Source organism: Gadus chalcogrammus, chromosome 3 (genome assembly GCF_026213295.1).
Source record: "Gadus chalcogrammus isolate NIFS_2021 chromosome 3, NIFS_Gcha_1.0, whole genome shotgun sequence".
Lineage (NCBI taxonomy): Eukaryota > Metazoa > Chordata > Actinopteri > Gadiformes > Gadidae > Gadus > Gadus chalcogrammus.
The window spans coordinates 5,042,768-5,057,767 of NC_079414.1; the positions used below are offsets into that span (position 1 = coordinate 5,042,768).

Genomic DNA, 15,000 nt, shown 5'->3' on the forward strand with positions numbered 1-15,000 from the left:
ACTCTTGTTTTACAACCATCTCTCAATACATGAATCCCTACACTAGAGAGAAGCGCTGTTTTAAGCATGTTGTAAATGTTCTACGCTTTTTAAAGAGCACACAGGGCAGCTGTGGTAAATACAAATATGTACATACATATATATATATATATGTATGTGAAGAAGAATGAACAAAGGATCTGAAGATCCCTCCTGATATAGAAAACATCTGCATGTCTGCACACAGAGTAAATACTTGTGGAGACATTTGAATCGATGAGGAAATGTGTTTGTTCCAGTAAATCATGCCTCTCCTACAACCCCATCTCTCTCCACCCTTTATTGGTGTTTCCTCCTGCAGTCGCAGCAAACATTGTGATTAGCACGGCGTTGTATCAGAGCTGATTCCTCCGTTTCGCTTCGTTCCGTTCCCAGGCCAATATGTTTTCATCAAATACGCTGTGCTTGCGGTGGACACTTTGCAAGCCTCTCCAACACCGAGTGCAAACATCCTTAGCATGGTGGCCCGTGCTTTTAGCTCACCGCTGGTAGAGGTATCAGGGTGGGACAATGTTCCAACACCAAATCGGCAGGGGATCTTCCAATCAATATTAAATAAGGCTAATATCCTGAAAATAATATTGCTAATCCTCATAACAAAGCAATACACTCTCATAATAAATTATCCCACCTTCCTCATTTTAGGTTGTTTCTTTGTATTAGATTTGATTTCTTCCTCCATTGTTATTCCATTGAGTTCATTTTTCTTTACCTTTTGGATCTGTTCTCCGATAGGTTCTCCCATGCCCTCCCCCCCCTGCCCATCATCCATCATTGACCAATCCCAGACCCCATCAAGCCATCCCAACGACAACCCATTGCCCCTGGACTCTGACGAAGAGGAGGAGGAGGAGGAGGAGGTGGATGAGTTGGACTATGCAGCTCGGTTGTACTTGCATGTAACTCATGGTAAATAAGGTCTTATTACTCATAGGTGCATCATGGGAAGCTCGCCTTCTGAGTCGGCACAGGAACTCGGAGGGGCTGGGGGGAGGTGCACAGCCTACGTCGTCATTGGACATACCTCACTTATTATTTCCCATTTCCACTTGAAAGATGGCTAGTATTCTGTCTTCATCCATTCTCTGGACTAATCAGCAACAGCTGTTCCTTGAGAGGAATAGGATGTAGAATGGAAAGGCAGAAACACAGATAGAGAGATGTCTGTGTGTCTTTTGATCTTTTGATCCATCGAGTACCTATGGAGGTTTAATAATGTGCGTTGAACGCAGCTCACCCCCCTGTCAGTGTTTCTGAGAAACCGCTGGCTTTCCCTTCATCCCAGAGCTTGATTCTTAAAGGTGTCATTCCATCTGGGCTGTATATTGATGCAAGCAGTTCTCCTCGGCTAACAATATCTCGGTATATTAATTTCCGATCCAATGAAAAATAGATGTTAAGCTCTAATGTCATGTTTTTATTTATTCATTGAGAGGCAACGTAACAAAAGTGCTGTTCGATTTATCTGAGTAGGAGATAGCTCCGGCTGCATTTAAAGGCCAAGTCCGGACTTTCGCATCATGATTTATTCATGTTATTTGTATTTTTCCAAAAAAAAATTTGCAAGGGAATGCATCAATTTAACACTTATTGTTGGTTTTGAATCAGCCAAGGATGTCTTGAGCTGACTCTTGTTTTTTCAGATCTGTTTTGGAGAGGCATGCTCGGTTTGAGTTTCGGAGGTTTCTTTTTGGATGAACAGTGTCAAGTGTAAAACAATAGACTGAGCACTTTCACCGGCTATTGAGGGAGCTGGCATTCATAAAAACACAAAATAATGGTCTGCTTTCTATAGATTGCCCTTCTGTACTGCTCTCAATATGTCATTCCTTCTTTACGGCTATCTGTGTGAAAGGTTACCGTAACTTAAGGTTTACTATAGTTCAAAATTAAATAACTATATATCGTAACATAATAGTATTCAACATCGGCTAATTAATACACTTCTTGTCTCTTGAACAAATGAGATACTCCTCACAAGACAATCAATGCCTCCTCTCCCCGAGCGCCAACCTGCTGCACAGAGAGAGGAGGAAGCTCACCGCGGGCTGAGGAGCCCTGACGACGCCACAGCCATCACCGAGCAAACACAAAGAGTCAGGATGCATCTCTGCAAAGAGACAGCAGCGACGCCAGTCCCATCGACAGGCGCTCGCTCACTGCAAGCCAAAGGATCAGGGAGAGGGGGAGGCGAGAGAGAGACACTGGAGCCGAGCCAGCAGAAGGAGAGAAAACATGAAAAACACTTAGAGGCTTTTTACTTTGAGTCTAAGTAGGCAATTCTGCTCAACACCAGACCTAATCAATGTGGCTAGAGAGAGAGAGGTAGATAGAGAGAGGGGGAACGTCAAAGAGAGAGAGGTAGAGGAAGAGAAAGGTAGAGAGAGAGAGAGAGAGAGAGAGAGAGAGAGAGAGAGAGAGAGAGAGAGAGAGAGAGAGAGAGAGAGAGAGAGTCAGAGAGGATTCTTCTCACTAGTAGAACCAGATCAATGGAGGACACAGAGTAAGAGAGAGAAGGAAACAAGAAAGAGAGAGAGACAAAACTGTCCTTAACACCAGAACTAATCGATATGTTATAGATGGAGGAAAGAAGATGTAGAGGAGGAGTCGCAGCAGCGAGTGTTCGATCAAGGGCACATCTAAAGGGGAGATGGGGCAGGAGAAGAGAGGGGGGAGGAGAGAGGGGGGGAGGAGAGAGGGGAGAGCAAATTGTGATTTTGGAGAAAGAGTGGAGAGGAAAATAGTCAATCATTGATTCTACTAATGAACTTCAGGCAGGTTGATTTGCACTAGCACACACATGCACGCACATCACGCAAACACACACACACATGCACACACACACACACACACACACACACACACACACTTGGCACAAATTCATGGGGACTATACAACGTTACCTATGCACCCAGTCATTACATTTACATTTACCTTTGTTCGATTGAGACTGCATAATCAGATTAAGGTCGTACTCTGATTAAGGCATTTACATAATGATTACTGCCTGCTTACATGAATGCCAACCGAGGTTGAATATCTCTACTTCAGGTGGTTCACTTGACATGAACCTCTCATGAAGCAATCTCTCCTAATCGCATACATGATCCGCTATGGTGTTTACATGACAGTTGACAATTTGGTTGTCCTAATGCGTTAGATGGGATTGTTAATGTGCAGGTGGATGTCCTGAGAGGCTCAGCCCGTAGGGGGCAATTTCTGAGCATTGCTTGAGAGCTGGATACTCACCATGGGCCAATCATAGTGTGAAGAGCCAAGAACAAATATAGATTTTTTTCTTTTTGGGCCGTAATGAAAAGGACAATGACAACTGAGAGGGAAGTGGGAATGGAGCGCGGGTAGCTGCAAGGCATGACGCCTCCATAGTTAGTGTACCAGTGGGTAGAACCTGTATTCTAACATAGAACTCACACCCCTTTTGGGAGGACCTCTCCTGGTTGGTTCTAGTCCAGGGAGATTGCACCAATGACGACATCATTCGACAAACCCGTTAAAAGTTTGTTTTTGATCTGATTGATGCAGTTGTAATTCAAATTAAATACAAAACAGAAACTGATTCCGAGACTTCCTCAAGTCGCTTCTGATTCTGCTGCTGTCACTGCTCCTGAGTGTGTGAGGGGCATGCGTGTGGCACACACACACACACACACACACACACACACACACACACACACACACACACACACACACACACACACACACACACACACACACACACACACAAGCTCCAGGGGGAAGCCAACGTTGGTTTGATAAATGGATAATTTTCTATAGCGTTTGTTGTGTTTGGGATAGGGTGGCTGGTTTATGGATCTTCGTGTACCTGTAATACGGCGATGGTAGAGGTATTTGCACAATTTGGAGGCTTTATTTCTACATATATCAGTAGCCTTAACATTATTAGGACGATTAATCTGGTGCATATGTCTCTGTCTGTCTTCAACGTGCAGACGCAGACACACTGGAGTAGAGCCCCGTGTTTATGACGTGAGAGTCAGAGAACAGGGTGTCTATTTGTTTTGGTGCGGATGGGGAGGGGAGGAATACGCCTCTAAGGAACGGGGGCAGGAGGAAATTAAGCTCCCTTGGTGTCTTTATTTGTACCCCTTTCAGAAAACAACACAGGCGCCAAACAAAGTTTTGCTCTTAGTCTACCTATTCTAATAAACCCAACAACTACAAACAGACGTCAAAGATCGGATACCTGTTTCATAAAGTCTGTGTTGTGGGTTGAACTAAAAGCAGAAATTCAAAGAAACATCCAAATAGTGAGTCATGAGCAGCTGTTGCTCTTATGAATCATACACTGAACCTATATCTGACTCCCAGCACGGACAGCAGTGGGATGCACAGGTCTGAATGGGAGACCGGTCCATAACTGGGTTACAAATGCACACACTCACACGCACACACACACACACACACACACACACACACACACACACACACACACACACACACACACACACACACACACACACACACACACACACATACACACAAGCACACATGCGCGCACACACACACACACACACACACACACACACACACACACACACACACACACACACACACACACACACACACACACACACAGACACACACACAGAAACACACCCAAACACACACACACATAGACACACACACACACACACACACACATGCACACACACACACGTACACACAAACACACACACACACACACACACACACACACACAGACACACACAGACACACGCATGCACACAAACACCCACACACACATGCACACACACATGCACACACACTTGCACAAAAACACATGCAAACCCACACACGCACACACACATGTCCACACACACGTGCACACACACACGCACAAACATGCACAGCCTCAACCACCCCCCCCATACACACACACACACACACACTTACACATACCAATGCACACACACACACGCACAAACATGCACAGCCACACCCACCACCCCACCCACACACACACACACACTTACACACACACACACACACACAAACATGCACAGCCACAGCCACACGCACACCCACCACCCCCCACACACACACACACACACACGTACACACACACACAATTTAGGGTTTTTTGAGCGAGCCAAAACCTACACATGTGGGTTTGGAAAACGATGGAAAACTAAATGTGGACTGCACGTAGACATGACACCCATCCCTCTGTAGAGCCCACTGTATCTCTTTTTTTAATCAAAGTAGTCATAGTATGAAGTATGGCTTTTCCCTTCACAGTGAGCCTCGTTAACCCTTCGTTCCCCTAGTCTTCCACACTGTATCTTCCTTTGTGCTTCTCCTATTTCTCTCAGTTCGTGTGCTCCTTCCTCTTCCCTGTCTACTACATTCTGTTCCGTCATATATGTCTGTTGACTACCCCTCTATTTAACCGCTCTATCCCACTCACCCCTCCTCTCTCTCTCTCTCTTTCCCGTTCACTCTCTCTCTCTGTCACTCTCTCTCTCTGTTTCTCTTCAGTTCATTTGTATTGTCAGGCGCAGTGGCCATGAAAGCACCAATTTTACAGTACAGGAACTCCAATAACAGTTACTGTGATAGGGAGAGAGTGGGGTGAAGATGTGAACTAGAAGTGGAATGCAAAAGGGACACGTTACAGCACACATTCCACCACACACATTTTCAGGACATTTTCCAAACGAAAATTAGCATGCCAGCCAGTTAAAAATCTTAAATGTTTTAATGAAAATATACGTGAGACTGCAATGTATTTGATATGCCTTTCTAAATGTACATGACATGTTAAAAAAAGGTTCAGATCAGGGGCTAGTCAGTTGCAGAGCAGGATCAGATCAGGTTCAGATCAGCTGCAAATCCGTTGCAGATCAGATGCAGATCAGGTGCAGATCAGGTTCAGATCAGGTGCAGATCAGCATCAGCTCAGGTGCAGATCCAGCGCTGATCGGGTGCAGGAGCGTGGCGAGGGAAGAGCCTGGCCACCCGAGTGCCTTCCTTCCTAGTTAATAGGATTTTATCTGGTCGATCAAAATAGAACAGAATACGGTTGTATTTGAACTTCAAAAGGTAACACAAGATTCAATTTAATATTTATATTTGGCCCACTTTGTGTATGTCATTTTAATTGTTAAATGAGTGTTGTGGGCCGGTGCTAGGCTTCTGGATGAGTCTGGTAGGCCAGGGTGGGCCTTGCTCTAATGGTCGGTATTAAGGTAGATCCGGGTGGCTCACGTCTCTAGCCCAACATGGTTAATGGCAGGGGTTCCCCTTGGTCAAATGTACCAGAAGGAAAATACTTTTTCTCCTTCCCTCTCTGATTCTCCATCTTGTCATTGTTTTCCTTCTCTCCTACGTTCACTGTCAGTATGTTGTTGTTTTTCTATTTGTAAGAAGGCCATCCTGCAGTATTACTGAATACTAAACAGTGTAATATTACCATTTGTAAATATGTTTCGATCGATGGCACGGGGAAAGTTATGGCACTGTACGCGTACACATTTATGGAGTGTGAGGCAATCAGCTCAACATGTTGAAACCGTGTGTGTCTTCATAGATGCCATGTCTCTCTGTTGAGCGTTATTTAATCTACAACTCTTTTTCCTTCATGACAAACAGAATGGGCTGACAGATAGCTCCTTTGTTCATCTTGTCAGTACACCCCAGCTATCAAAACAGACACAACCTGCAATTATGTACTTAATCTTGGTGCTGGTGTTTGTGGTTGGTCGGTGCAGCTCTCCCCCAGCCTGCCAATGTGTCTCCCTTCCTTCCCTCTCCCTCCGCCTCCTGCTCCCTCCCTCCCTGATGGGTGGTGGTTAAGCCAATGCAGAATGGCCTGCAGAAGTGCCCTAGAAAAGCCTCCTTCAGCCCGGGATAGATGCTGACCTTGCTGCCCTCCCCATATCGGAAAGATTTTTATGGACACGGAATGACTTTTCACGCTCCGAAAACCACACATCTCAAATTGTCTCCGCTCCTCCCTTCCCCATTTTTATTTTTCTCCTTTTTCTTTCCCTTGCATTATCTCCTCCCTCCCTCTCTCTCTCTCTCTCTCTCTCTCTCTCTCTCTCTCTCTCTCTCTCTCTCTCTCTCTCTCTCTCTCTCTCTCTCTCTCTCTCTCTCTCTCTCGCTCGCTCGCTCGCTCTCTTTCTCTCTCTCTCCCATTGTCTCTTTCTCTGTCTCTCTCGATCTCTCTTGACATCTCACTCTCTTTATCTCAGTCTCTCTCTATCTATCTCAATCCCTTTTTCTCTCTACCTGTCTCTCTCTCTCTGACTCTCTCTCGGTCACACCCTGTCTATCTCTCTTTCTCACCCCCTCTCTTTTCTAATCTAGTCTCCCTCATTATAGATTTGCCCGGGTCCTGTTTCTCACCTTGGTTTTTTGTCCTTAAAGAAGACTCCCTCCTCGCATCCTCCTCTTCCCTCTCTCTCTCCAGGACCTCCTCTTCCCTCTCTCTCTCCAGCACCTCCTCTTCCCTCTCTCTCTCCAGCACCTCCTCTTCCCTCTCTCTCTCCAGCACCTCCTCTTCCCTCTCTCTCTCCAGCACCTCCTCTTCCCTCTCTCTCTCCTGCACCACCTCCTCACCTCCCCCATTTATTCTGCTGGTTTTAATTCTATATTGTCTAACTGAACGCTGTATGAAAACCCTTGAATATATTATCCATGCAATCATGTTAATAACTTGATTAATTCTAGTACTGGTTATAACGTGTAATGTTTCTTTATTCAGTATTAACGATGCTCTGCTCTCGGAGTGCGGGTTGTCACATGTGGTCAGTGTTGGGCCGCTCAGGATGTTATTTGGATAGTGGGTCCGTGGTCGGGGGCGGGTTCCTGTCAACTCAGGGGCATTCTGCATTTGCATAATTATACATTCTGACATTATTTTCTATGAGCGTAAAGGTATATGGATGCTATCCCGCCGTCCTCAATAATTGACTGTACGGTTTTGTATAAACAACATTCATCCGCTGGTGGTATGGAGGAAAGTGGCCAATTAGGAGCAACTGTCTGGGCTGCGACGTAGCACCAGGCCTTTTAAAGCGTCTTTAGTCACTGCATTACCCTAGATATGTGCGCCAACGCACAGTGCATTAGACAGTCAATGTCCCATCCCCCAGCCGTAAGGTCACCAATGACTTGGCCTCATATTCTATTTTACATTTTTCTCTGGAAGTGGAAGTGCAACTAAATGTACAATGAGATAATATTGTTGCTAATGTTATGCATTACAATCAATTAGATACTGTACCTTTGCATGGGCCAGAACCCATTAGGCACAGAGCTTAATACTGTTCTCTCCACAGGGTCATTCTTAACGTGCATTGTCAGTGTCATTATTTCAATGTCATTAAATAACAATTCAAGCAAATACCTTCCGGGAAGGGATGGATGGATATTCATTTTATATATGCAATCCATAGACATGCAATTCCCATATTCCAAAGATTAGGTCTATGCAATCAATTGGCAATATGAATGTCTACGGATAGCACATATAAAATTAATATCCCAGGAGGTATTTGCTTGAATTGTTATTTAATGATATTGAAAAAATTACCCTGCACATTAGAAATTACCTGAGGATAGAATAAATACACAGTATTAATACATTGTGCCTAATGGGTTCAAACCCAAACATTTATATAAATATAAAATATATATATAAATATAAATAAGTCTGGTTACAGTTTTTTCCTATCGTTTTCGGTCATGTACCCATACTATGGTCACTTTTCCCTATCACTTAACACAGTGGGCTTTAGAGACACACACCTCTGCATATCTGTTATCCTTTGGTGCAAAATGCACTACAACAACCACACCACAAACAATGCTGCCATAACTTAACACATGTTTCCTCTCAGAACACTATGACCTAAAAAACACTAACATCTTGAAGCATTGCCAATTGCATATATAAAACGTTGCTGTGTCCTCCAGTTTGGCATAGATTTCCTGTAGTGTTGCATTGAAAAAAAGAGAAAAAACACAGACAAACACTTCTTTGGACTACAGTAATAAAGTTTGTAATATTACAGTAACAATGACAATCCAGTGACAATCCAAGCCAAGTATCTGCTGACAGTGTTCATATGTCGGTTTACCTCCCACAAAAGATGTCACAATTGAGTGTGGTAAATGTACTGTAATTGTAAATACAGTAAATACTGTAAGTGTTTTATGAGAAACTGAGAATAACAATTTTCTGTTTTTGTAATGCAAATTACATACAGTAAGTACGTAATATATGATCCAGAAACAAATCACAAACACAACAGTTTTTTTCACTGTGCTTTACTTTTTGGAGATTTTGTCACAGTGTAAGTGTTACACAAAACAGAAAATACATTACAAAGTCAAAAAATGTGTTCTAACAAAAAATTCAATGCACAAAACCTGCACATACTGTATATTACAGTAGCCCAACAGTGGCGCAGAATTGGGCTAATCCCTCCTATCCTCCGCATATGACCACCAGGTGTTTTGCATTGCAAAACTTATCCTCTGTGTTTTGTACAGATCATTGTATGTAGTGTTGCTTTTACGTAAAAAAGTAATTCCATGCCAATTCACCAAGAACTATGGTGCACAGGGGGAAAACAATCTAAATTACTGTAAAATAAAATAAATAAACTATAAACTAAATATTTTTCCCTATTCAAACATATAACTTCATTTGTCTGTCCAAATGCAGCATCTTTCCATCTACAGTGATCTAAATTACTGTTAGGTTTTGAACAGAAAGATCACTGTTTTGAACAGAGTATCTAAACATTGGTAAAATATGCTGTAGTTCCACAGCGTTTTGCCGGTAGTGAACATTGACTGGGGCAGGTATCCATGAAATTTGGAAGAAGGCGTCATTGCCAGCATTTGTATCTTAGCATAGGGGCAAGTAACCACAGTTTGGTTCACATGGTCTACTGGTATGCTCACTGTGTGAAGTGTTTAGGGAATCTGAACATGGTTTAGGTAAATTGCCTAAAACGATAGGAAAAAACTGTAACTCTCTCTCTCTCTCTCTCTCTCTCTCTCTCTCTCTCTCTCTCTCTCTCTCTCTCTCTCTCTCTCTCTCTCTCTCTCTCTCTCTCTCTCTCTCTCTCTCTCTCTCTCTCTCTCTCCCTCTTTATTTTCCGTCTGGATTTGGACTGGTTCTTGTGCTGAACATCTGATAATGGTACCATAGCATACACATCAGTGAGACTGAACATGGACTGGAAGGCTTGCTGGAGTTCCTATACATTTCTTGGAGTTAACTTATACTCGTGTATTCTGTGTGTATGTGTGTGTTTATCTTTGTGTGTGATGGATAGAGATTGTCTTTTAAAGTCTCAAGTTTCCAGCCCAAGCTGCGTGGCCAACTCTGGCTGCTTTGGCTGTCAAATCCCACACTAAACTCTTCTAATAGGAGAGTTTGCCCAAGCCACCCTGAGGACCACATCCTGTCCTAGCCTTTTCCTCCCGTCTCCTCCTCAGCTCCTCTCCGCCTCCCCTGTGTGGCTGTCACCTGTGTGGCCCCCTTATATCTCAGCCTTGTTCATTGTTTCTGCCTGTCACTCTGTCTCTTCCGAGATTCACCTCTCCATCTCCTCTCTTCTGTCTCGTCTCGTACCCTTACCTGTATTTCCTTTCATTGCATTTCATTTGCAGTTCCTTTGCCTCCTGCACCTGATCTATTGCTCCTCAGAGATCTGGCCATTGATGCAGTACATTGCCTCTCCGGTCCGTATGCCCAGCCTGTAATACTTACTTACTTCCTACTGTCTCACTCCCTCCACGCTGCACACTTGGCTTGACAAGTACTCTGCAAGGCTTGTGTGCAACTGTGTGTGTGTGTGTGTGTGTGTGTGTGTGTGTGTGTGTGTGTGTGTGTGTGTGTGTGTGTGTGTGTGTGTGTGTGTGTGTGTGTGTGTGTGTGTGTGTGTGTGTGTGTGTGTGTGTGTGTGAGCGTGTGTGCATGTGTGTGTATGTGTTCGTGTGTGCGCGCGTGTGTGTGTGTGTGTGTGTGTGTGTGAAGGAGGGACGAGGTCCATGGGATTTGCCTGACTGAGCCTTCATGTTAGAAAGCTGAAACTCTGGGGTTTTACAGAGTGTGTGTGCGTGTGTGTTCACTCACCTCACTCATGAGATGTACTTCTGCACTTCCCTTCAGTATGTTATGTCGTCCTGTCTGCATGGCTCTTGGCTCGGTGGGATTATGATTTGTGTTGTTTAGCTGTGTTAAACGACACAATGCAGAACTCAAGTGTCAACAAGATGAGATGAAGCGGATCGTGTTCCAAAGTGATTAGGGTCGTTAGCAATCTGACACTCTCAGTCTGCAAAGTGACCGGGCAGACAGTGATTCACAACACTGGAACAACCCAGCATTTTGGAGACACGCAGTTACACTTACCTTTAAATGGGCGGGAACTTTAAAGAACTCTCAATTCTGGTGCTTAACCTGATAATCAATACCATCTGATCAAACACCTTTCCTCTTCTCATCTACAGATCAACCGTCCAATCACCATGGCTCAATGCTGCCTCCGGTCCCGCCCCCTCACCGCCAGCAGCCTTCGGTGACGGCCCTCAACCACTCCCTGAGCACCGCACACCACGCTGGCCACACCCTCAACTCCTCACGGCACCTAGCCCCTCCCACTGGAAGCCCGGCCCCCACGGCCGGCCAATCACCAGCCGAGCTGCAGACCACGCCCCCCGAGAGCGTCCCGCTGCAAGACAGCTGGGTGCTTGGTAGCAATGTGCCTCTGGAGACAAGGTACTGTTTGACCCGCTTGTGCCCTCTGAACCTGCTGTTTGAAGTTTGTTTGGTATTTGGTAGTTCCTTAAACATCGGCAATGCTTTACTGTAAGCTGCTGTAGGTAAGATTCAAGAGTTGTATAGAGATGGAGCGGGAGAAAGAAGATATATAAAACACCCAATGAAACCTCCCTCTGTGCTACCTCCCTCCCTATGTTTCTCGGCCAATGAGAAGTTTCAAAGCAAAAAAAATTGAAAGATTCTAAATCTAAGTTGTCTAATACCAGGGGCAGACGCAGTAACTCAAAACAGATCTCCTCATTTGACTCCCAAATAGCAGACAAGGATTAGTTTCCTACGGCAGCTTTCACATCATGTTAGAGTGTTAGTTGCAATGTTAAATCGAAATATATTATCTTATTAGATAGTTACAAAAAATACACATTAAAAGCATTTATTTAGAGGGGCTCAAAATGAGGAGCATTTTCTTTGTTGCGCGCACATTGAGTAGACATTCGGTGCTTGGTTTTATGGCACTGGTGATTTAGATGTAGTGACTCACTTTCACACGTGTGCTGATCTCTAAGCCTGCTCTGTAAGGAACGCTGCCAGGTTTCTATCCTGAGCTAGATGTATGGCGGGTCGGGCTGTGTGAGCAGAGAGGAACGGAGGTTCATGTACAGAGCCTGGTGTCACATATCTACAGGTTACCATTGTTTGGTTTGGATCCCGATCAACTAGAATACGTGTACATAAATAACCGTAACACAGACCAACTCTAGGTGGGGGGGGGTGTGCTCACACCTGGCACGTCCCCCTTAGAGCACTCAATAACTGCAACCAGACCGGCCTACTTCTGCCTCCGTGAGCTCAGGCAGCAGAGAGCTACGACGAACACATTGGGTTCATCCAGTGGAATGTAAAACCAAATGATATTCTGCCTGGTGAACGGCATACACCCTAAGGTTGGTAAGCACTCCCACCCCTAAAGAGAAAAGCTTAATCTAACACAGCAAGATGAAAACACATTCACACGATAAAGATGTGTTGAGGCAGACGACCACAACGGATTTAAAGCTAATGAAAGTGATGTTGGTCCTCCTTCTAACGATTGCTTTAAAACATATAGATCCAGCCGAGACTATGATGTTGTGCGCTCTGCTCTGTTGAAGTTTAGAGTGTTTTTGATCACTGCCGACTGGCTAGACTACTCGTGTGCAGACGGTTATCAGCGGAGGGACTGCTGAACGGGCCTTTTCCTATGCCTGCTCTTAATGCTCCTTAATTTTATATTCCAAAAAGGCTTTTTAAAAACGAACTCTGCCATCACACTAAAACAACACATAACAAACCACTGATCGAAATAATGTTCTAGTCCCTTCCTTAGGACAGTGCATTGTACTCTTATTAATACTATTTTCCACATTATATTTACAGTTCAGGCAAAACGACAAAGCGAGTTTCGAATTGCGATGCGGTCATGTGTTTGCAGGGCTCCATAATCAATTGGAAACTATTGCTCTAGTTTGCAATCCTCCTCCTCCTCCCTTGATGTAAAGATCTCATGGTTTGATCGTTGTGTGCACAGCCCAAAACACTGTTTCAAATGTTGGGGTCCAAAATAGACCTGATCTGTTATATACCGCTGCATTCATAACTGTGGGCTGTGCTCCGCTCAGCAGCAGGATTCTACGGATGTACAAACACAGATCCGGGTGCTCTTGGTAACTCGTGGAATCTCACTTATTTCTTATTTATGCCACTTTCCCCTCTTCAATAACTAGAATCATTCCTGAGGTTTCATTTTAAACCTTCCTATCCCGCCATTAGCACATGTATATTGTTTGCCTCCTCTATATTCTCTTTCTCCTAGTAAACCCCCTGGGTCGCGCGGCCACTTTCCCCACTGCGGTGAAACGTGAACTTCAAACTTCCAGCAGAGCGTAATGTCAAGCTGACCGCTCGACTCTTGTTCCGCCGCTCAGTGAGCACCCATGCTCACAAACTCGTGCACACACACTCACACACACCCACAGAACCAAACACACACAACCACACACAACCACGAACAAACTCATACACACACACACTCACACACCGACACACACCCACACACGGCCAAACACCCACACACCCACACACTCACACCCACACACCCACCCACACCCATACACACACACACACACGCCCACACACCCACAGATCACTTAGTTTACCATGGGAACCTTGACCTTCCAATTCATCAGACTATTGGTAAAAAAAAAGATTCTATCATGCTTCCCTTCAGCGTTCCCCCCCTTTCTGTCCTGGCTCAAATGTTTCCCGTCCACCGTGGGGGAGGGGGGGAGCGGCTAAGAGGGGAGCAGATGGAAAGCCAGAAAGTGAGAGACTGAGTGGTGAAGGCTTGGAGAAGAGATGGCCATCGGAGGCCAGGGGGAACGGGGGGACACGGTATATCTGGGAAACGGGAGAGGAAGCAGAATTAAGATTCAAAGATTGATCAGAGGAAGGCTAGGGCGAAAGGAGGCAGCGATAATGGCACTTCCAAACCACAGCACTTGAGCTCTGTGAGTGTGTGTGTGTGTGTGTGTGTGTGTGTGTGTGTGTGTGTGTGTGTGTGTGTGTGTGTGTGTGTGTGTGTGTGTGTGTGTGTGTGTGTGTGTGTGTGTGTGTGTGTGTGTGAGAGAGTGTGTGTGTGTGTATCTTTTTTTGATCTGCCAAACCATGTCCCTGGTTTAAATTTACATTCTTGTAGAGGGCCAAAACACACACAAAGAAATCCTGAGTCCTGAGTATCAGTTTTCACAACTGAGGCCACCTCCAGTAGAAACACAGACCGTGTGTGTGTGCCTGTGTGAGAGTGTGTGTGTGTGTGTGTTTGTATGTGTGTTTAAAGAGTACATAATGTCTTCATCAGTTTTTTGGGCATCCAGGATCAAGCTTATTCACTCAATCTTCATAGTATGTATTTGGATGTGATTATGAAAATCCTAGATATATGCGTCTGTTGCTTTTGCTGCACATCATCACACAAAGTTGCAGTGCCTCCGGATTTCCCCAGACTTTGAAAATGTCAGCCAATTTGCCAGCAGGATTGACAAATTAATGTCTAAGACAAAAAGGAGGATGTTGCCAACCGAAGCAGTTGGCAGGGTGGCTGTTGTTTTTGGATGGCTGTGACCCAGAGCTATTCC

General features: G+C 44.8%; 1 protein-coding gene across 2 annotated transcripts in view; it reads left to right on the forward strand.

Moving 5' to 3' along the window:
* Window positions 1-15,000, forward strand: part of tenm3 (teneurin transmembrane protein 3) — a 140,828-nt gene that overhangs the window by 24,994 nt on the left and 100,834 nt on the right. The window contains exons 2-3 of one of the 2 annotated variants that reach the window (XM_056585529.1): window positions 775-948; window positions 11,557-11,824. In XM_056585529.1, coding sequence (XP_056441504.1) covers window positions 783-948; window positions 11,557-11,824 — 434 coding nt within the window. In that variant the 5' untranslated portion in view covers window positions 775-782. The remainder of the gene's footprint in view (window positions 1-774; window positions 949-11,556; window positions 11,825-15,000) is intronic. The other variant, XM_056585538.1, reaches the window with a different exon arrangement.